At 38.2% G+C, this 22,832-nt stretch overlaps 1 protein-coding gene across 1 annotated transcript in view; it reads right to left on the bottom strand.

Moving 5' to 3' along the window:
* Positions 1 to 22,832, bottom strand: part of LOC122803568 (WD repeat-containing protein 49-like) — a 1,120,011-nt gene that overhangs the window by 753,315 nt on the left and 343,864 nt on the right. Inside the window, exon 11 of the mRNA XM_044073240.1 lies at positions 19,321 to 19,438. Within this exon, the coding sequence (XP_043929175.1) occupies positions 19,321 to 19,438 (118 nt within the window). The remainder of the gene's footprint in view (positions 1 to 19,320; positions 19,439 to 22,832) is intronic.

Below are 22,832 nucleotides of genomic sequence, written 5' to 3' on the forward strand. Positions count from 1 at the left end.
AGAGAGAAGATAGCTCTGAAGTATAGTCTTACATGCATATTATGTTAGAAAAGGTTTCACTTTATAAAGAACTCCAAGTTTGTTATTATGTTTTGAATTGTGTGTTGGATGTGCTTGCTGATAATCTACAAATAAAGCCAACATTTAACCAAAACAGTTTAATCAGGCTTTAATGAGCTCTGAAGGATCAGTCATAGTGGACTTATATATGGTGGGATAAAGGGAAAGCTCACATTCTTTAGTACTAAAATCTTGGACACAACTGACTTGGCAACAGACATCTCCATTCTTTTTCAGGAATTTCAGCAACAGTTATCCCCTGGAAATACTATTGTATGGTAATAAACTCCAACCTTAGTGTCATACAACAGTTTGATACAACTTTTAAGGAGGTGAATCAAAAACAAGGAGCTTTACATAGAAAAAAGTGACAACTAACTTGATACATGTTAGAGAGAGGAATGTACTGTGATGTTCTTTATATGGAAATATGATGGTGTAGGCCCACGTCTTTCAAAAGTAACATCTACCACAGTTTGGAACTGCCTTACATCACCATGGTTAAATCTGTTAATGGAGTGATCAGCTTCTAGATATTCTTGTGAGGTACTGACTAAATTGGGATTGATGAATATCTGGAATAAGTTTATGTTTCACCAGCACCCTTACAGTTATATGGTACTGTACAAAGATCCCTATCCTGAAATGACCATAAACTTGGTATGGACCTTTGTTCTTCAGCAACCTAATGGTTAAGAGTACCAAAAATATCTTCAAAAACAGGCACTTAATGTCATGGCCATATCCACCCAGGTTAGTGAAATGGCTTTATATTTACAAAACTCTTCAGACACCTTAAACTCAGTAAATCTTTAAAAAGGTATTGCACTAATTTATTGATGTGTCATAGGTGCATCACTTTAAAGGACAATTTCACCCAAATGTCAAGTTTTCTTTCCAAAAAATTGCTCTTCCCTTTATTTCATGTGGCACTCGTGGTGCTGGATTATGGCCTTTGACACCATCCCCCACACTGGAATCATAGATAAACTTACTAAGCTGGGCATTAATCCCTACGTCACTCGATGGGATGCCAACTGGCTTACTGACAGAACCCACACTATAAAAGTAGCTGACTCCAAATCCAGCTCCAGACAAGTGACAAGTGGAGTACCTCAGGGTTCAGTCCTGGTACCACTCTTGTTTGGCATCTACTTCTGTGAAGGGACTCTGGCTAACAAAGTTTGCAGATGACTGCAAACTGGGAGCCATTATTGAATCCCCAAATTATGTGGATATTCTACAAAAAGGCCTTACAGAAACTGATGCATGGTGCCAGAGCCATGGGCTCAAGCTCAGTGCCAAGAAATGTATAGTTATCCCCTTGGGAAAAAACATGCACCCGTGAATTACCACATAGGTGGCAGTACACTAAACGCCGAAAGTGTGATAAGAGACTTAGGGACACAAGTGGACAGTGGTCTCTTCAATAACCACATCGCCACAACAGTCAGGACATCCTTCTATGTGGCACACCTCATCACTAAGGGCTTTTCATCCAGAAAAAAGAGGTCATTGTCCCACTGTACTCATCCCTCATTAGACCCATTATAGAATACAATGACCCATTTGGTATGTACCTCTCAAGACATCTGCAACAGCTGGAAAGACCGCAGAAATACCTCACTAAAAGAATCCCAGGCCTAATGCAGATGCCCTATGCTGACTGCCTTAAAAAGCTCCAGCTATACTCTATTGCATATCGTCTACTCAGAGGCAATTTCTGCTTAACATACAAGGCCATGTCAAACCCAGAGCTGTTGGACATGCTACACTTAAAGAAATCCCAATCCCTCAGAGCCACACACTTCAGAGATCTAAACTTTGTCATCACAATAAACAAAACATGCTGGAGTGATAGATTTCTGACCCAGAGACTCCCCAGACTCTGGAACAGACTGCCCATACATGTCAAGCAGAGAGCCTCCTTGGCCCTCTTCAAAAGGAACCTTGACGATTGGATGGGAGAAAGGAAATTCACCCCGGGGATCACATCAGTTGCCCTGCTAGACAGGGGTCCATGGAAGTAAATAGTGTGGGAAGAAATAGTCAGGGAGTTGTTATGGCTAGGCTTGTATAGGCCCGCGGGCCGATAGCCTAGTACCAACCTATGAACCTATGAACCTATAAGAATTAGTCCTTTTGTTTTATATCTGAACATGGTTATGTTTGGCTTTTTTATGAAATCTTGCATTTTTTTCTTGTTTCGTCTCCTTATCTGTTACATCATGTAAACAAAAAGAGGTAAACACATCACATATATGTGCTTCCCAGGAGAAAAAAAAGAGCAATTACATTAAATCACTGGTTCTGGATACAGAATCAATGAAAAGTCCTAAACGTAGCAGATTATATGTGTTGTAGTCACAGTTAACTTACAACACCTCAGACAAATAGCGTAACCCTGAACTACAGTTATGAGCCTAAACAAAAGCAAGTGTTTCAAGCTTAGTTTTCAGATGTAAACAAACCAACAAAAAGAACTTCACACACATCATTTTTTCTCATTACAATTATTAAATTTAGCAGTTAGTGTACAGAATTAAAGCAATGAGGCTTTAGAGGGAACAATGACAAACCATATGTATGGCTCTCAAATATGCAACAAACTCTAGAAAATTTAGGATTTTTTCTTGGAAGTGTTTCCATTGAGATTTCTATATCCCAAGCAGACTCCAAAGAATTTTCCTTCAGGTAGATGGCAAATGGTGACAGTGTGATGGGGAAGAAAGAGCTAACTGGGAACATATGTTTTGGGAATGTAATGAGTTGGCAGGTTTTAAAAATATCCTCTACACAACACTATCAGATATACTGGATGAGCAAATGGTGTAGCTAAGTAAATTATCCTTTTGAGTTGGGAAACAGGATCTGAATTGCCTAGACACAGTAAGGCACAGTTAATTTTAATTCAGTTGGCTGCCAAAAAAAAAACAGTTACTAGAAAATGGAAATCAATGTCTAAACCAACTGTATTTGAAGTACTGAGTATTATAACAGAGATAAAAAACAACAAGTGGGATCTTTAAAAAGGGGAAGAAGTAAATTATATAGAAACAAATGGAAATTGTGGGAACAAATACATGCAGAATAATGTTCAGGTGGAAGAGGAGTGAGGTTTAAGGGAAGGTAGGAAAATAAGAAGTTATGTACCTACCATAACGTTCCATGTTAGTTGTCTTCTCTCGCCTTCTTTCTTGCTTGATGGGTTCAGAGCCGATCCCTCGGCTCCGACTCGGCACTTGCTAAGCTCGAGAGTCACTTTTACCAGCTCGAGGCAGCCCCATATCCCATGATGCAAGGCGGTAAGTACCCAGATCTCGTTTGATGACAAAGGGCAATAGCACCAAGCATAAAATACTTCCCAAAGGAAGAAAGAAAACTTACAGATGGAAGAAGGACCAGGTCTGAATGGTCTTCAGCATAACAGTTTCTTATAACAAGGTCTGTCCAGGCCAGGGGGGAGGAGGGTCGAAGAAAGAAGGCGAGAGAAGACAACTAACATGGAACGTTATGGTAGGTACATAACTTCTTAATGTTAAGTTGTCAATCTCGCCTTCATTCTTGCTTGATGGGACCGGCCCCTAGCACCTCTATCCTGGGTGGCTCAATGGAACAAACTCTTGAGGACTGTAGAGCCAAAACTGGCTCTGTCCCTGGAGGCCAAGTCCAATTTGTAATGGGAAACAAAAGTGTGAGGAGTGGCCCAAGTGGCCGCTGCACAAATAGTGTCTAAAGGAAGTCTAGCTTGAAAAGCTGTAGAAGTAGCTAAGCTCCTAGTTGAATGTGCTTTAGGTTTTGAGCACAGCTGTTTTCCCCTGAGCAGATAAATTTCAGAGATGACCAAGAAAGCCATCTGGACAAAGTCACTTTAGAAACAGGAAGGCCTTTTTATTATCCGCATAGGAAACAAAAAGTTGATCAGATTTTCTAAATTTTTTGTTCTGTCCAAATAATATCTAAGTTGACGGTGGACATCAAGATAATGTACCTTTTGTTCAGCTCTCTCTGAATAGTTAGGGAAAAATACAGGATGATCAATGGATTGATTCAAATTGTTCTTTGAAGCGACCTTAGGCAAAAAGGTTGGGTTAGTTCTCAAAGATACTCTGTCTTTGTGAAAAACCAAATAGGGGGGTCGAACCGAAAGAGCATGAAGTTCAGACACCCTCCTGGCCGATGTAATAGCCACTAGGAATAAAGTTTTCCAAGAAAGATATTTCAGGGAACAAGAAACAGCTGGCTCGAAGGGTGGAAGAATCAAGGATGTCAGCACTAAATTTAGATCCCACTGAGGAGGAGGATTCCTGATTGGAGGCTTTAGTAGGAAAATTCCTTTCAAGAAGGCCCTGCAGAGTCTATGGGACATAATATTATGATCTGCTATCCCGACATGAAAATTGGAAATAGCAGCCAATTGAACTCTGACTGTGGAAGAAGAGGAGCCTGCATGAAAAACCTCTGCTAAGAAGTCCAGGACTGCCTGAACAGGGGCAGTAAAAGGATCAATATTCTTGGCCTTAGCCCAATAAGAGAAACATTTCCATTTGCTTGTGTAAATCCTCCTGGTAGAGGATTTTAGTGAAGCTACTATGATATCTCTAACTGGGTTAGAGATCAAAGGAAGCCTGGCTAAGGAAGGAAGTGGAGCAACCATGCTGTGAGGTTGAGAGAAGAGATTGACCGGTGCAGCTGACCCGATTGGTGAATCAGTAGATCTGGCACTGGGTCCAGATGCCACGGCTGTACCAAAAGGTGATGATGGAGGAACGGGAACCAAACTTGTCGAGGCCAGTAAGGGGCAATGAGAATCAATTTGGCTCTCAAAACGGTAGCTTTCTGGATAACCTGAGGGATCAGAGGAAATGGAGGGAAGGCATAAAGAAGTCCCTGGGGCCAATCCTGGGTCAGAGCGTCTCTGGGGGGATGGCCTGATAGAGGGAAGAGGCAGAAGAAGTCTGGACATTTGCTGTTTTGGGGAGTAGCAAAAAGATCGCAACATGGATGACCCCATTCCAGAAAAATCTCTTCCGCTATAGATTGCTTGAGAGACCACTCGTGAGGCATGAGAATAGCTCTGCTCAATCTGTCCGCTACAATGTTGGTTTTCCCAGGGATATGCGTTGCTACCAGAAATCGATGAGAGGAGATCGCCCATTGCCATAGTCTGAGCGCTTCGACACAAGGGGTAGGACTTGGTTCCGCCCTGTTTGTTGATATACCAAACTACAGACATGTTGTCTGTGTGGACTGCAATTGTCCCTACGGGAAGAAAGTCGTTGAGGGCTTGCAACGTTAAAAGCACTGCTCTCATCTCCAGGACATTTATGTGCAGATGGTACTCGAACGGCTGCCACGCCCCATGAACCATCCTGCCCTGATAATGACCCCCACCCGATCAGAGAGGCATCCGTGGTGACAGTGGCTATCGGGGATGGGGTACAAAGTACCTGCCTTGGTGAACCTGAGGAGATGTGATCCACCAAGCAAGATGCTCTTTGCGTCTGTGTCACCAGAATCTGGTGACGCATTGGAAGTTGTTGGTATGACCATTGTGTGAACAGCATCCACTGAAGAAGGCGCATGTAGAATCGAGCCAGGGGAAGAGTAATGGCCGCAGCCATGAGACCTAATACCTTTAGAACCATTCTGGCCTGTACTTTCTTGTTGGCCAGAATGATCCTGACATGACTCTGAATGTCTGAAACTCTTTGATCTGTAAGGGTAGCTGACATCCCAACAGTGTTTAAGTTTGCGCCTATGAAGGTAATAGACTGGCAGGGCGATAAGGATGACTTTTCGAAGTTGATCGAGATGCCCAAATGAGAACAAAGATTTATTGTGTAATCCCTGGCTTGTATAAGCTGATGCCTGGTGGTGGCTGACAGGAGCCAGTCGTCGAGATACGGAAACACCTGGAATCCTTGACGCCTCAGGTGAGCCGTGACCACTGCCATGCATTTGGTGAACACTCTGGGGCTGTAGTGAGACCAAAGGGCAGGGCTCTGAACTGGAAATGACTGGACCCCAGCCGAAAGCGGAGAAATCTCCTGGAGCGCCTGTGAATTTTGATGTGATAGTACGCATCCTGAAGATCTGTTGAGCACATCCAGTTGTCCTTCTGTAAGAAGGGCAGAATTGACTGAAGAGTGACCATTCGAATCTTGTCTTCCTCACAGACTTGTTGAGTCTGCTGAGATCCAATATTGGTCTCCAGTCTCCCGCCTTTTGGGGACCAAAAGAACCTTGAGTAGATTCCGGCTCTGAATGGTCTGTTGTAACTGGCTGAATGGCTCTTTTGCAGTAGTTTTGAGACTTCTAACTCTGCAATTTCCCTTAGACCGGGTGGTACATCTGGAAGGAATTTGAGGGGAAAGGACTTTCCTCGAAAGGAATTATGTAACCCTTGGATATGATCGACTGTACCCAACTGTCTTGAGTGAGGGAATGCCAGGCTTCTGGGTACAGTGATAATCTTCCCCCGACTGCCTCCAAGGAGGGACAGCCGGGCAACATCTCAGGGATGCTGAAAGGGCTTGTCAGAGAGAGGCTCTCTGTTTCCCTGGTTTTTTGGACCCCCTCTGCCTCTAGAGTGGCGTCTGTTGTTGTTACCCCCTCTGCCTCTAGGGGTAAACTGACCATGTGAATCCGGCGTGACTCCTTGGGATTTACGGAACCACATTTTTCCACCCTTCTGTCCTTTGGGATAAGGTCTAGAAGGGGTGGAAAAACGGACTCCTACAGCAGAAAGAGTCTTGCCGTCCTGCTCGCACCTGGTCAAAGTTTCCTTCACCTGAGGGCCAAACAAAGCTGACCCATCAAAGGGAGAATTTGTGAAGGACGCCTTGAAGGGATCTGCAAAGTCACATAGCCGCATCCAGGCTTGGCGTCTAAGAGCCACACCTGTACCTGCGGCTCTACTTGCTCCATCAGCAGCATATGATATTAGCCGCATGGAGGAGTTTGCAATGGAATTAAGGGTTCCTAGCTGCAAAGCAATCTTTTCTTGAGCTCCTGCAGCTGTAGGATCCTGTACTACTTCACCCAGCTCCTTAAGGATATCCCTCTGGAGTCTGGTGAAGTGACATAGGTAATTCAGCTTAACGCATAGCAAAGGTCGCTGAGGAAAAAATCCGCTTACCGCACCTATCCATGGTCCTAGAGTCCTTATTAGGAGGATGGACGGTACGGAAGGATCTGCAAGTTCCTTCTTGGTGGCAGCAGCCACCACCATGGCATCAGCGGGGACACCCTTAGTGAGGAATTGCTTGTCACCTGGGGCAGTGATAAATTTTGAAGGCCTCCTAGAAACTGGCTCTACAGAGTCAGGAGCTGCCCACGCCTTCGGCAATAACTTGCATAAGGGGTCGAAGGCGGAGACACCCAGGAGGTGGAGGGCCGAGATCCAAACGCCTCTAGGTATACTGACTCATCCTCAGAGGGATTGTTGGTGGGCCAGTTTCCCCTCTGTTTAAGGAGTTCTAGGATGTCTGAGAAGGAGACATCCTCAGAGGGGATCTAGGGGATCCCTCTGACTCATCAAAGTCAGTATCCAAGTGACAGACTCGGGAGTCTACATGTTTCCTCTTACAAGTCCTCTTCCTAGGAGGATCTCCAAACATCAGGAGAATCCTCGGAAGAGGGGAAATTCCCAATGGGGAAACCTGAGGCGGAGGATCTCTGAGTCCTGTAGCAAGAGAAGTGGCAGAGATGTCAACAGGCACTATAGAGGGAGGAGCTACGGAACAGACTGCTGACTGATACCAGTGGCCAGCACACTCTTCATCACCTCGAATGCTCCCTCCCAGGCAGGTCCGAGAGAACCCGCTCAAGAACTAGGAACCCCAGGGACCACCGAAGGGAAGTCTCCGAGGCAGATGTCGGAGCCGAGCTCACCAAGGCCGAGGCTCCAAGGGGAAGAGCGGTTCGGACAAGGGTCCGATGCCACTCACCCCTCGGAGGAGACCATGGAAGCCCGACCACCGAATCCCTCTAAGGAAGGTCTCAAGAGGAGATAAGAGTAGAGGCTGAAGGAACAGAAGGGGGTATCTGTCCTCCAGCCGTAGCAGTAACCATTCCCGAAGACTCCAACTCCAAACTCTGGGGTAGAGTTGAAGGAGGAACTGTAACGGGTGTGGACCAACAGTCGTCTGTTGAGACGGACTATGTAACATTTGGGCCAGTACCTGTGACTTAAGTAATCTGCTGACCACTCTCTCTAGGTCATGGTCTGAAAGTCTGGATGACCTTGAAGATCGGCTCCGATGGCTCCGTTCCGAAGGAGAGGTGAAGCCGAGCCGAAGTATCGGCTCCAAGGAAGGAGACCTCGACCTCTTCCTGGAATGAGCCATCGGAACCGATACTATAGATCCTGTCGGAGCCGAAGACTTATCGGAGCCGACAGGAAGCCTCGATGCATCAGCTCCAGCCGGAGCCGATACAGCCACAAAAGTAACGGTGTCGGAGCCGATCGGAGCCGACACCGATGCCTGTGCCACATGGTGGTCGGAACCGATTGGAGCCGACACCGAAGTGGTCGATGCAGAATCGGCACCGATAGCCATCGGTGCCGAAGGCTTAGTTAAGCCAGAATCGGCTCCAGCCAGAGCCGATCTCGACTCAGAACGAGTCAGAGCCGAGGCCGCAGGCTTAGACACAGAAGCCTGGGCCTTGGAAGATTTGGCTGATTTAGATGGAGCCGACTTAGCCGGAGAGCCCTCCGGCTTAAGAAGGCCCCTAAGTATCAGCTTGTTTCGTCTTTCCTGCAGGACTCTCTGGCTGAAGGAATGACAAATAGCACAGGAGTCCTGCAGGTGAAGAGGCCCCAGGCAATACAGGCAAGAAGTGTGAGCGTCTGTCAGAGACATCTTCTGACAGCACGAGTCACACTTCTTAAAGCCTGAGACCCTCTCCTTTGACATGGTGTTTCACAACACACACACACACCAGTCAAAGAATTAAATTAAATAAAATACCAAAAAGGTATTACTAGAAAAACACACACACACACCCTAACAGGGGGGGGATGGGATGGGTAAAGTTTGACTAAAAAAATTTAGTAGAGACAGGGATTTTCTGTCAGAAAATCTATATAATTAACTTTAAACTAAAAATTAAAGGGTTTTAGAAAAAAAGGGGCTTAAATATCAAAGAAGTGAATCACTTACCAGGAGCTGGTAAAAGGAGGACCTCATAAGCGAAGCGGCAAACGAGATCTGGGTACTTACCGCCTTGCATCATGGGATATGGGGCTGCCTCGAGCTGGTAAAAGTGACTCTCGAGCTTAGCAAGTGCCGAGTCGGAGCCGAGGGATCGGCTCCGAACCCATCAAGCAAGAATGAAGGCGAGATTGACAACTTAACATGAGCAATTTATTAATGCTGGACTGAAGTTCGGTACAAAGAAAGAAAAAGTATGTGATGCATAATGTATATAATTGGAAAACATGGCAATATGGCTTGTTTTCTTTTCAATTACTGTATGTTAACCTATGTCTTAAGTGATAACTTAATAAAGGTGTGTTTAAAAAATTCTTTCAAGGAGTGTTTGATAGTTGGGAGATGAGAGTTAGTTCTAATGGACAGTGGTAAGGAGTTCCAGGTTTTAACGACGTTGTAGGGGTAGAAGTTATGGGTAAGAGATATGGTAGATTTATGTAAAGTGAGGAGTAGTTTGCCTTCTGAATGGACAGGTCTTTTAGGGAAGTATATTTGAAGTATGGAGCTAAGGGCAAGGCAAGATACAGGTTTGTGGATGATGATGTGGGCAGTTATAAGCTGTAGGTAGGAGAGATGCTGGAGAAGTTCAAGCTAATTAAGTGAGTTCATGACTGTACAGTGATGGGAGTAGTATGTTGCACTTGTTGCGAACTTGGCAGGTTTGTTATAGCATGCATGAAGTTTTGTTTTTATTGAAAATTACAGGTTGCTTAAAATTGGAACCCAGTACAGGAGTGACATTAGCAGGTAAGCAATGGCCAGAGTAATTTTGAGGAAGTGTTTATTCCTATACAGCATGGCAGGTTTTATAATGTTTTTTTAATATACATTGCATTGGATGTGTAGATCAGTTTCATCAATTGTAACTCCTTAAAGTTTGGTGTGCGGAACTACTACTATTTCTGTACTGTTTAAGGAATGCAATCTTTTACCTGGATTTTCTGGGAGATATCTGGGAGTAAAGGGGAGAATAATAACTATGCCAAAAAGAAGGAACATGTTAGGTCTGGATAGCCATGATCAAATAATTTAATACATATAATGTTATATGTAGGTCAAGCATATTTTTAACAACCAAATGAAGAAATCTGGCAAAAGTTAAATAGGGAGGTAAAGGCATTTGTCTCGGAAGAGAAGAAAAGTTAGGGCAAAGTGGGAGAGATTGAGGGCCCTGATTCACTATGGCAGTCTTGGTCTGAGAAATTTAGTATTAAAATACTATACAATTAAGACATATATATTTGATGCAGGGCAGTACATATATGCCCAAATGGAAGGGAATGTGGTTACAAAAATGGGAACTCTATTTACAGAAGATGCCATCAAAGCATGGAAAGCTCTAGAGATTGATAAGGGAGACTGATATATGTAGCCATACATTAACAAGACTGTAATGTAAGTAGTCAGAAAAAAGGAGATGGTGATATGGGAAAACTAATACTCCCAAAAGGATATGAGTTAAATAAAAGATCTGTCAGGAAAAGAGGCTCAGCAACAACAATTTTGACAAATAACACTATAGAGCCCAGATCCTGGCATGAAATAAGGCAATAATGTGGGAGAAAGCAAAACTAATATTTAGTTTAAAAGAGGGGGACAGGATTAGATACTTGGGAATGGTACATGAAATTAAAGATATTCAGAATATAAAAGTACTGTACCACTGAGGTGACACCTCAGTTGGTAGAATATGTCTGAACACCAAAAATAAAGGCTGACAGGAAAAGGCTTTAATAAGTACTGGATATAAAAGACCGCAGGAACTTAAGGCAGATACTCATGCAGGCTTTAAATGCTGATGAGAGAAGATAACGCAAAATGACTACACAGACAAGAAATGGACAGATATATGTTTAGGCCCCAGGCAAGCTATGAAAGGTAGAAAGTTTAGAATCATTGGCTGGAAATGTCTCCACAAATATTTCTGTACACCAATAGGCTAAGTAAAATGTCCTCAAGTGCAAGTGATGCATATTGGAGATACAGTACTTTTTTGGGAATGCAGAGTATTGCAACAAGATAAGAGGGATGTGCAAAATGCAATATATATGTTATCAGGGGATTAGGTGATCATACATAAAGAGCTGATGCTTATGGGTTGGTGCAGAAAATAGTTACTCCACATGTTAAGGACATAATAGCACAATTATTCCTGATAGACAAAAAAAGGAATTACCAGAAAATGGAAAACTAAATGCTCCAAAGAGTAAAAAAAGTTAAAATAATTATGGAACAAATAAATTAAACCAGAACCAAAACTAGAAAACCAGCATATGGGCAAACAGAAAATGGGATATTTGGAATCAGATCATAGCAACTCGAGTGGCTGAATATTTTAATAGTATGGAGAGAAACACTGAAAAAAATGAATAAGTTAAACTAAAGGCCATGAACAGGAACTACGCAGCTGTTTTTTTTTTTTTAAGATTTTTATTAAAATTTGAATAAAGAAATATATTACATAAAGTATTCCATTTTTAACAATATTAAAAAAACACAATCATTCTATATCTAACTAACAACATAACTATTTACAAATGACGTTCACATAAATGTCAAACTAAATTATTGGTTTGTTCATATACAATCAATAATTTTCTAGCAAGTTTAGTACATTTTCCCACATATTAATTCTAGAAGTATTTCTATTAGTTCTTAACTTAATGGTCAAAAGTTCCAGACTGCAAACTTCAGTAAGAAGATTTTTAAATTCTTGAAACGTAGGGGAAGTTTCTGATTTCCAATTAATTGTTATAATTTTCCTTGCTACTGCCAAGATAGTCCATATTAATGTATATTTGGATTTTTTAACACTTTGATGTATTGGAGTGTTAAATATAATTAAAGATTTGGAAATCAAGAAGTTATCTGTAAGTAAACCTTGAAGAAAACTATTTATATCTTCCAAGTATTTTTTTTAGAAGACTGCAGTCATAGAACATACGAGACCAGTCAGCTTTCAATACTTCTTTGCATCTCCAACAACCATTGATGTTATTGTTAATTTTATTTAGAATGTGAGGTGTTATAAATGACCTATGCATATATTTCCAGGTGTATAACTTCCACTTTAGGGAAGATGTAGTGTAGTAGGCTGATTCTAGTATATTTTGTTTGTCTTGATCTTTAGGAGCATAGTTATTAATTTTATTGAAATATTCCCAATATTTATCAGTGTGAAAATTTGTATCATTTCTAAGTATTTTGTTTATGTGTGCTAATTTGTTTTTGTCAGTGTTTATATTTTGAATAAGTGTAGTCATAAATAAAATTATTTTAGGTAATGGATATATTAAATATAAGGGAATTAGATCCAAATTATTTATAATATATTGTCTACATTCCTCTATGTAAAGCCATGAGTTAGAGTCAAAGTCATATTCAAATTTTAGTTCCTCAACAGACTTTATCCTATGTTTGTCTATTAATTGAGACCAATAAACAAGATGTTTCTCTTTGAATAATAGCATTTTTGTATTATCAGTCGTGATTAATATTCCTTGAGTAAAAGCAATTGGGAAAAGCAGGAACATCCATGTTTTGTAATTAGTGTATTTAAAAATAAAGTTCCTAAATGTTTTAAGGATGAGTAGCAAATAGTTTGATTTATGTAATTTATATGAATGTACTGTAAAGATATCTTTTAATACCCACAAAATAGGATTATCTAACATTAGTGTTTTTTGTATGTTTAGTTTGTTAGGAGAGTCCCATGCTAACGAGATTAAATATTGTTTCCATTTAGAAGAATATGTGTTATCAATTAGAAAAGAGACTATGTTAATGATAGAGGATAGAGAATATAGTCCCAAGTTAGGAAATCTTATACCACCATTTGTACAGTCATTTATATGATGTTGCAAAGCTATTCTGGATTTATTAGGATACCATAAAAATTTCAATAACAAAGAATTAAATCTTTTAATTATCATTTTAGAGGGAATCAATGAACATGATTGAATAATGTAAAGCATTTTAGGAAAAATAGTCATTTTTATAATAGAAAGCCTTTCATACATGGAAAAGATTAATTTATTCCATTTTTATAGAATCTTCAATTTTACTTAAACAATTATTAAAATTTAATTAAATGATATCTTTTATGTTATTGGTAATCACAATTCCTAAATATGTTATCTGATTATTTTGAGGTATAAGCTTTTTATACTTTTGTTGAATTGTGTTTTGTTTTAGATTAATAGGGATGATCTGAGTTTTATTGTTATTAAAACTTAAACTGATATTTTTTGGAATTTATTAATATTTTTAAATATGGCAGGAACAGATCTGTAGTTTTCTCCTACTGTTATCAGAATATCATCAGCAAATAATTGAATTTTAGATGAAGTATCTAAATTTAACCTATAACCTTTAATGTTTTCATCATCTTTTACCACATTGGCCCATGGTTCCATGATCAATGTAAATAAAAGTGGGGATAAAGGGCATCCCTGTTTAGTCCCTCTTGTAATAGAAATGTTTTCTGATATGACAGTGCCAATTTTGATATATGCCTGACTCCCTTTATATAAGTTTGTTATAAGATTTATAAACTTATCTGAGAAATTCAACTCGTCTAGCAAAATAAATAAATAGTCCCAATTAACTGAATCAAAGGCACAATTTATATCTAAACCTATTAAAGTTAAAGTTTTATTAGAGGTTTTTGCTGAATCTATAAAAGTTATTGTTCTTCTTATATTGTCATAAGTAGTTCTATTTACAATAAAACCTGTTTGATCATCATTTACTAGTGATGGCAAAAAACTTTTTACTCTCTCAGCGTATATGGACATAAACATTTTATAATCTATGTTTAATAAAGAGATTGGTCTGTATGAAGAACACTTAGTAGGATCTCTGTTTGATTTGATTATTGATGAGATAAAGGTATATTTCCAAGAAGGGGGTATGAATGTGCTGCTTTGAGAAATATTAAATACTTTATGCAGAATATTTAAAGCATATTGAGGTAATAATTTATATAATTCTGGGATAATGCCATCATTCCCAGGAGCTTTGTGTAATTTTATTTATTTTATTTTATTTATTTAACATTTGTTGACCGGGAATGTCCGACTAGGTTCCACAGAGCCTGTTTTCAGCGGAGGCCAGGGGAGAAATGCTCCAGATGCATGTCTTTGGAATGTGGGAGGAAACCGGAGTACCCGGAGGAAACCCACGCGAACACAGGGAGAACATGCAAACTCCACACAGAAGGCACCCCAGCCAAGAATTGAACCGGAGAACCTCTTCCTGTGAGGCAACAACGTTAACCGCTGCACCACTGTAAGTTTTGTTATCTGGTTTTGTATATCTTGTAAAGAAATAGGTTTATCTATATTATTAGTTTGATCTCTTGATAATCTATATTTAGTATACTTTGTTATAAATGTCTTAATCAAATGTTTTGAATCCGTTATCTGGGAGTTCTGATTTATCTTATAAAATAATTCTTTGAATTCCAGTAAAATATTGTGTATATTAGACACAAGTTTCTTCTTTTTTGGGGAATAGATCTCCTTAATATGATTAAAGTTATTAAGTCTTTTTGTTTTATTTGCTAAGATATTTAAAGCTCTAGGTTTCATTGAGAAGGTTATGAATTTAAATTTCTCTATTCTGATTTTTGTTTTATGGTTAAAGAGCTCCAGGTATTTTGTATTTAGTGCACTTATTTCTTTCTCTTTGTTTTGTCTATCAGTATTACTATCTAAATTAAGTTTTAGCTTGTCTAATTTACCTTGTAGATCTAATAATTCTTTGTCCCAGGATTTCCTTTTATTATTATACCACGAGAGAATTCTCCCATATAAGAAGGCTTTTAAGGCATCCCAAATATAAACTTCTGAAACATTACTAGTATTATTTAATGTGATAAAGTCTTGTATCTCTAAGAGTAAAAATTCTTTAAATTCTTTCAAATTAGTTATGTATGCTGGTATTCTTTTAATCATAACAGTGTGGTTTGTTTTCATTAGTAGTTCAAAAGTTATTGAGTTGTGATCAGATAAGGGACATGAAATAACCTTTACTTTAATTAAATCATCTGTTAATTCTTTTGATATTAGAATTCTATCTATTCTGGAGTTTGTTTTATGTCTATGGGAATAGTGAGTGAATGGAAGTGAATCTACATCTGCAAAGTTATTTATATCTTTTAAAATAAAAGATTGCATAAAGTCCAATAGTAATTTAGCTGAAGTTGAAATTTTTCTTTTTGCTGAGTATCTACTTCACTTAATATACAATTAAAATCACCTGCTATAATTAAATTACCTTTAGCAAGACTATTTTATTTAAATGCAATTTGACAGTGTTTGAACCAATACTTGGAATCCAATAAATGTTTATTAAAGTATATATTTTTTTATTTAGTTCTATTGTGACTGAGCAAAACATAACTTTGTTACCTTTGTATATTTCTAGTATTTTAGGCATGGGGAGTGTTTTATTCCATAAAATAGCTACTCCTCTTTTCTTTTCACTATGTTCTGAACTTCTTAAGATTGAATAATATCTGGTATTTAACTTATCAATATCTGTGGATATTAGATGTGTTTCTTGTAAAAAGACAAGATGTGATATATGTATTTTAAGATATTTGAGCAAGCTTCCTCTCTTGCAAGGATTATTTAGACCATTAATATTTATTGAAATATCCTTTAAGAGAAACATTTATATTGTGTGTTATAAATATATACAAGGTAAATCACTTGTATTCCTCTCTGGTAAGCACTAATGCTAGAAAACATACTTATCAAATTAAAGACATATTGAAGAGTCTCAAAATATGTTGCTATTGTGAATGTCATAAAAAAGAATAACATAACATTGTAACAAAACATCAATATAACAAGTCTACCAAAACCCTTCCTGGAGTTATATACTCCTAATTCAAGCAGCATATGCCACTCAAATTATCCTCCTAACAAATAGCAACAATAACTCAGCTACTGTCAAAAAGTGTTATTTTCTGTAAGAAAGAGAAAAAAAATGTATATATTCTTCACAGTTTCCTTCCCTCTATCCACCTTTCCCTTTTAAGCTATTCATTAAATTACTATTACATTTAATATAATATATCCAATTACTATATCTGTGCTTGAAGTTCAATTATTGTTAAGCAATTACAACAGACAGGAAATATAATTAAAACTATTCATAAACTGTTTAACAATCATAGAATTACAGATAGTATTGTCATAAACATATGCTGGCATTTCTTTTTCTTATATGACATTTAGTAATTTTGTATCTATGAAGTTTATGTGAAATACATTAACAATCAACGAATGTTTCATAGTATGTATTTATGTTATTTAGTATATTTTAGCAATGTATATAAAGTTATCTGATATAGTGTAGTTTTTATATTAACTATATTTACAAATGCAGGTAGGGGATTACAAAATTAAGATGATTGTGTATTAATATGTTTTATGTATGTTTTTATATGTATGAAAGTGTTTAAACTGTTTATTTGTGTTTATATACTTATTTGTGGTGAAACCGCGGTTCAACATTCTAAACAGACAGTGTGGCTATCCCATAACGTTAAAGTTCATAAAAATTGTGTCGCACAGTCAAGAATGATGACATCAGGATGTTTCTTCTTCCTATAATGAATGGAGCCTCTCGAGCTGGATTTCAAAGCTGTTCTGAGTAAAGCGGGAACAAATAATGCTTGAATTCTTTCTTTTTTTAGTCTTTTGAGTCGGCGTGGAACAACTGTCAAAACTGGTAGGTGAAAAAAAAAGCTGGAACGTGCACGAGTCTCTCAGGGGTTATCAACAAGATATTAAAATGTAGATGCATCATTTAATGACTATACGCGTATTGTATGTTCAATCGCTAAAGTAATAATTATTAAACAGAAGCAGTCCCATTAATCTTGTATAGATATTAGTAATACATTAGATTCAGAATGCTTTCTGTATACATCCTAGCCCTGAAAGCTTAACATTATTCATAATTACATTAACGTCCACATTCAGATCTCTCTATTTCACACAAGATCATACGAACAGCTTTCATTTCCCCTTGTCTTTCATTTAAACCAGAAGAACATTTTCAATAGTATTCTTATTAAATTTTTAAACACATTCAACATACATAACCATATTTATGCTAACTGTATGTAGTACATGAACACACATACATATTTAGGACAATAAAAAAAGGGAGAAGAGAATATTACACTTACATGTGATTGCAACTGTGAATTTACTTTAAAGTCTTATGTTTAGATTTAAAGGTTCATATTAATGGAACAAATCCTTATTTCTTTAGCTTCTTTTTTTTTTCGACTGACTTCCAGTTGTCATTTTCAGCTAATCTTTTAAGACTTGCACTTGCCCATTCCATATCTTCTAGCTTTTCAATTATTTTGTTAGTGTTAACAAAATTAAGGGCATACCATCCTGTAGAAAAATTTTTAATCTGGCTGGGAATAAAAGATGAGTTTTTATTTGTGCCTTTTTGAGTTCTTTGATTAAAGGTAGGAAAAGTTTTCTTTTTGTTATTACTGTTGAAGAGTAATTATCAAAACAAATATTGTTGTCATTTAATTTAATAGGAGCTTTTGCCCAAGCTGTTTTTAGCACTAGTTCTTTGTCATATGAAGATAAGAATTTTACAATTACAGACTTAGGAGAGTTATTCTTACTTGTTTTAGATGAAGCAAAAGATCAGTGTGCTCTTTCAATACCATATGACAAGGCTTCTGGTAGGTCTAGTACTTCTTGTATTCATGCTGTCAGGAACTTTGACAGATTGTTTCCCTCTATGTTTTCTGGTAAGCCAAATATTCTAATGTTGTTTCTTCGAGACCAGTTTTCTAAATCATACACTTTGGGTTGTAGGTATGTATTTTGCTTTATTAGAAAGTCTATATTATTCTCATCTTTATGTACTCTACTATCAATGTCATTTAGTGCTAATTCAATACCTGAAATTTGAAATTTTTGTAACTGCAGATCTTCGTGTATCTTTTCTATCTGTTTAGTGCAGTCTTGTTTAAAGATATCAATCTTTAAATCCATTTTATCTATTTTGGTAGATAATTCTTGTACAGTAATGAGTAAAGAATGTAAGTCCTTCTTTAGAGAAGTTTCTTGATGTACTGCTTTTGATGTAGCCATTCTGTTGTCAGTGAAGATAGATATAGTATCCAAAGTATTCTTGACAGGAAAAAAATCTAAATTTCTGCAGAATTTTTATATGTAGTCGTAGAACTACATGAGAGGAATTTTTTACTGAAGACTGTAAGTTCCTCAAATAAGATTTACTATAAAAATCCTGTCATAAAATTTTAAACTGACAGAGCTGAAGAGAATTGCTGCTATTCAGAGCCCATCTTGGCCACGCCCCCTAAGTAGCTGTTTTTGTGGTGGAATGGAGTTACTTCAGGGAGGGGAGGAATGTGAGGTTATAATTTCAATATAAATGTTTGTCTAGAGAAACAAGGAGTGACAAAGGAAGAGTATAAATGTTAAAGCAATTAGTAGATTCATATATGTACAGAAATTGCAATGCAATAACACCGTAAAACTCTGAAGGACTGATAGTTATAAAGTATGCTAATTTAAAATTAGAACTACATAAGCAGGTAAAGTCTTGTAGAATAACTTGTAAAAGTGTGCCATGCATGAGGAATGCACAACTTCTATATCAATAGTTTTAAGTTTATTAATAAAAGTTTTTTAAACACAAAAAAACTCCAGAATAAAATGAAACTGTGAGCTGTTTTTAGGTTTTAGCCTTGCAACAGTTGACATCCTGGACTAAGGAAGGAGGACAGCTCTGCAATGCAAGTGTTTGCAAATACTCTGGAAGACAGACCAGCTGGATGAACATGAACCCCTGTTAATTTCCAAAAGAAAATATTTTTATCAGTGTTAAAACAGCAAGTCTTGCAATGCAAGCTTTATCAGTCCTTAAGAATTAATGATGTGATCTTATAAGACTTTTTTTTATTCTAAAGTAGCCTACAGTCCTCTTATGCTTGCAAAACAATAGAAAACAGATAACACTCATTTACCTGTGTAACCCAGTCTTCATGTACTTTCCATCGGACATAAGTTACATTGGGAGAAAGCGCAGCATTTTCGATTCCAATGTTTGGTAGGTTTTCAGCTTTTGGAAGTTTTTTCCAGGTTCTAAAGGAGAAAGAACAGCAAGTAATCATTGTTTTGTGTATTTATACAAATGCCATAAAGAATAGTCCATGGAAGTGTGTGTGTGTGTGTGTGTGTGTGTGTGTGTGTGTGTGTGTGTGTGTGTATGTGTGTGTGTATATATATATATATATATATATATATATATATATATATATATATATATATATATATATATGGGATCCGTACAGATGCTCGACTGCATCTTTCACTGAATCCCAATTTAGTGAGCATACTTGCGCGAAAGTGCTGTTCACCGAAGCAGCACTTTCACGTAAGTATGTGTGTTGTTCCGGTCATACTACAGTACGGTATGAAAAAATTCCCTTTTCCCCACTGTAGTGCGACCTCGGAGTGAGAATATTAAAGTAGTGGGGTTGTGGTGGACTTCCCCCCACATCAGGGGGTGCCGGGGGGCTTGTAGATTTTGTGTTTTTTTTTTCTTGTTTTGTTTTTTTTTTTTTTAACATACTTTAATGAAAGCACTTTTTCGATGAAAGCGCTTTCATTAAATCATTAAAGTATGTTCGGTGGTAATGGATTTGGGCTTTTGAACTTTCATTTAAAAGTCCTAGATCTCTCTCTCTCTCTCTCTCTCTCTCTATATATATATATATATATATGTAAAGCAAAAAGCAGTGTGTCATATATATATATATATATATACATATATATATATATATATATATATATCTATATATGTATGTGTATATATATATATATATATATATATACATATATATATATATATATATACATATATATATACATATACATATATATATACATATATATATACATATATATATATATATATATATATACATATGTATGTATATATATATATATATATATATATATATATATATATATATATATGCATACACATAGATGTATGTGTGTGTGTGTATGTATCATAAAACTTAAAACTGCTGGATTCCTCCACACACCTGCATATAAATATGAGTTTGCCTCACTGATTTAAGATACATTACATGAAGATCTTCTTCTTCTTCTTTCGGCTGCTCCCATTAGGGGTCGCCACAGCAGATCAACTGTTTCCATTTCTTCCTGTCCTCTGCATCTTGCTTTGTCACACCAACCACCTGCATGTCCTCTCTCACCACATCCATAAACCTTATCATAGGCCTCCCTCTTTTTCTGTTACCTGGCAGCTTCATCCTTAGCATCTTTTTCCCAATATACTCTGCATCCCTCCTCAGCACATGTCCAAACCAATGTAATCTTGCCTCTCTGGCTTTGTCTCCAAACCTTCCAACCTGGGCTGAGCCTCTAATATACTTATTCCTAATCCTGTCCATCCTCGTCACACCCAGTGCAAATCTTAACATCTTCAACTCTGCCACGTCAAGCTCTGACTCTTGCCTTTTTGTCAATGATACTGTCTCCAACCCATATAACATAGCTGGTCTCACTACCCTCTTATAGACCTTCCCTTTCACAATTACTGGTACTCGTCTGTCACAAATCACTCCTGACACTCTTCTCCACCCACTCCATCCTGCCTGTACTCTCTTCTTCACCTCTATTCCACACTCACCATTACTCTGAACTGTTGATCCCAAGTACTTAAACTCATCCACCTTTGCCACCTATACTCCCTGCATCCTCACCATTCCTCTATCCTCCCTCTCATTCACACATATATATTCTGTCTTAGTCCTGCTGACCTTCATTCCTCTTCTCTCTAGAGCATATCTCCACCTGTCCATGGTCTCCTCCACCTGTTCCCTACTCTCACTACAGATCACAATGTCATCTGCAAACATCAAAGTCCACGGGGACTCCTGTCTGATCTCGTCTGTCAACCTGTCCATCACCATTGCAAATAAGAAAGGGCTCAGAGCTGATCCTTGATGTAATCCCACCTCCACCTTAAACCCATCCGTCACTCCCACTGCAGACCTCACCACTGTCACACTACCCTCGTACATATCCTGTACCACTCTTACATACTTCCCTGACACTCCCGACTTCCTCATACAATACCACAACTCCTCTCTAGGCACCCTGTCATATGCTTTCTCTAAATCGACAAAGACGCAATGCAACTCCTTCTGACATTCTCTGTACTTCTCCATCAACACTCTCAGAGCAAACATCGCATCTGTAGTGCTCTTTCCTGGCATGAAACCATACTGCTGATCACTAATCATCACCTCCCTCCTTAACCTAGCTTCCACTACTCTTTCCCATAACTTCATGCTGTGACTGATCAGTTTAATCCCTCTGTAGTTACTACAGCTCTGCACATCACCCTTATTCTTAAAAATTGGTACCAAAACACTTTTTCTCCTTTCCTCAGGCATCCTCTCACTTTCCAAGATTTCATTAAACAATCTAGTTAAAAACTCCACTGCCATTTCACCTAAACACCTCCATGCTTCCACAGGTATGTCATCTGGACCAACAGCCTTTCCGTTCTTCATCCTCTTCATAGCTATCCTTACTTCCTCCTTGCTAATCCACTGCACTTCATGATTCACAATCTACACAACATCCAACCTTCTCTTCCTCTCATTCTCTTCATTCATCAGCCCCTCAAAGTACTCTTTCCATCTACTCAATACACTCTCCTCACTTGAGAGTACATTTCCCTCATTATCCTTTATCACCCTTACCTGCTGCACATCTGTCTAGCCAATCGGTACAGGTCCTTTTCTCCCTCCTTAGTGTCCAACCTTTTATACAACTCTTCATACGCCTTATCCTTAGCCTTCGCCACCTCTCTCTTTACCATGCACCTCATTACTTGAAGATGTTAAACAGCCATTATTCTGTTTAATACAGGAAAAGTTACATAATGTTTATCACAGGATAGTGGTAGCAGATAAAACGATAACCCTCACCGTACCTCGCATAAAGCCAATGTCTGCATTACTCTAAGAAATATACTAATTATTCAGATTTATAAGATTTGTTTTTTTTTTCTCCAAATTGTTTTTGGTCTCTCATGCCTGACAACTGTCTGCTCATATTTCTCCATGTCCTCTCAGCTGATCTGCACCTGACATCATCCGATCGGGGCTCCCTGTTTTTGTAGGAGGTTAGCCTTATGGTGACCTTTCTTTGAACTGGTGGTTGTCTGGCATGGAAGCATCCTGGTAACACCCATCTCCAAAATAACAACAAATGATACTTTGGTACCCTTTCTCCATTACCCTGATTTTTTCTGTCACTTTGGTATCACTTAACTCCCACTCTGGAGTGGAGCCACCTGCATTTTAAAATAGACTTTAACTGCCCCCATGTCAGGGAACTACACAACACAACATCTGTGACTGTAAATTGTGCCTTTTATTAATGTGGAGAGGATTTTTCAAACCTCATCATTTGGTGGGAGATGTAAATGGTC

The sequence above is a fragment of the Protopterus annectens genome, chromosome 5.part1 (genome assembly GCF_019279795.1).
Source record: "Protopterus annectens isolate FY-2018-M chromosome 5.part1, PAN1.0, whole genome shotgun sequence".
Taxonomy (NCBI): domain Eukaryota; kingdom Metazoa; phylum Chordata; order Ceratodontiformes; family Protopteridae; genus Protopterus; species Protopterus annectens.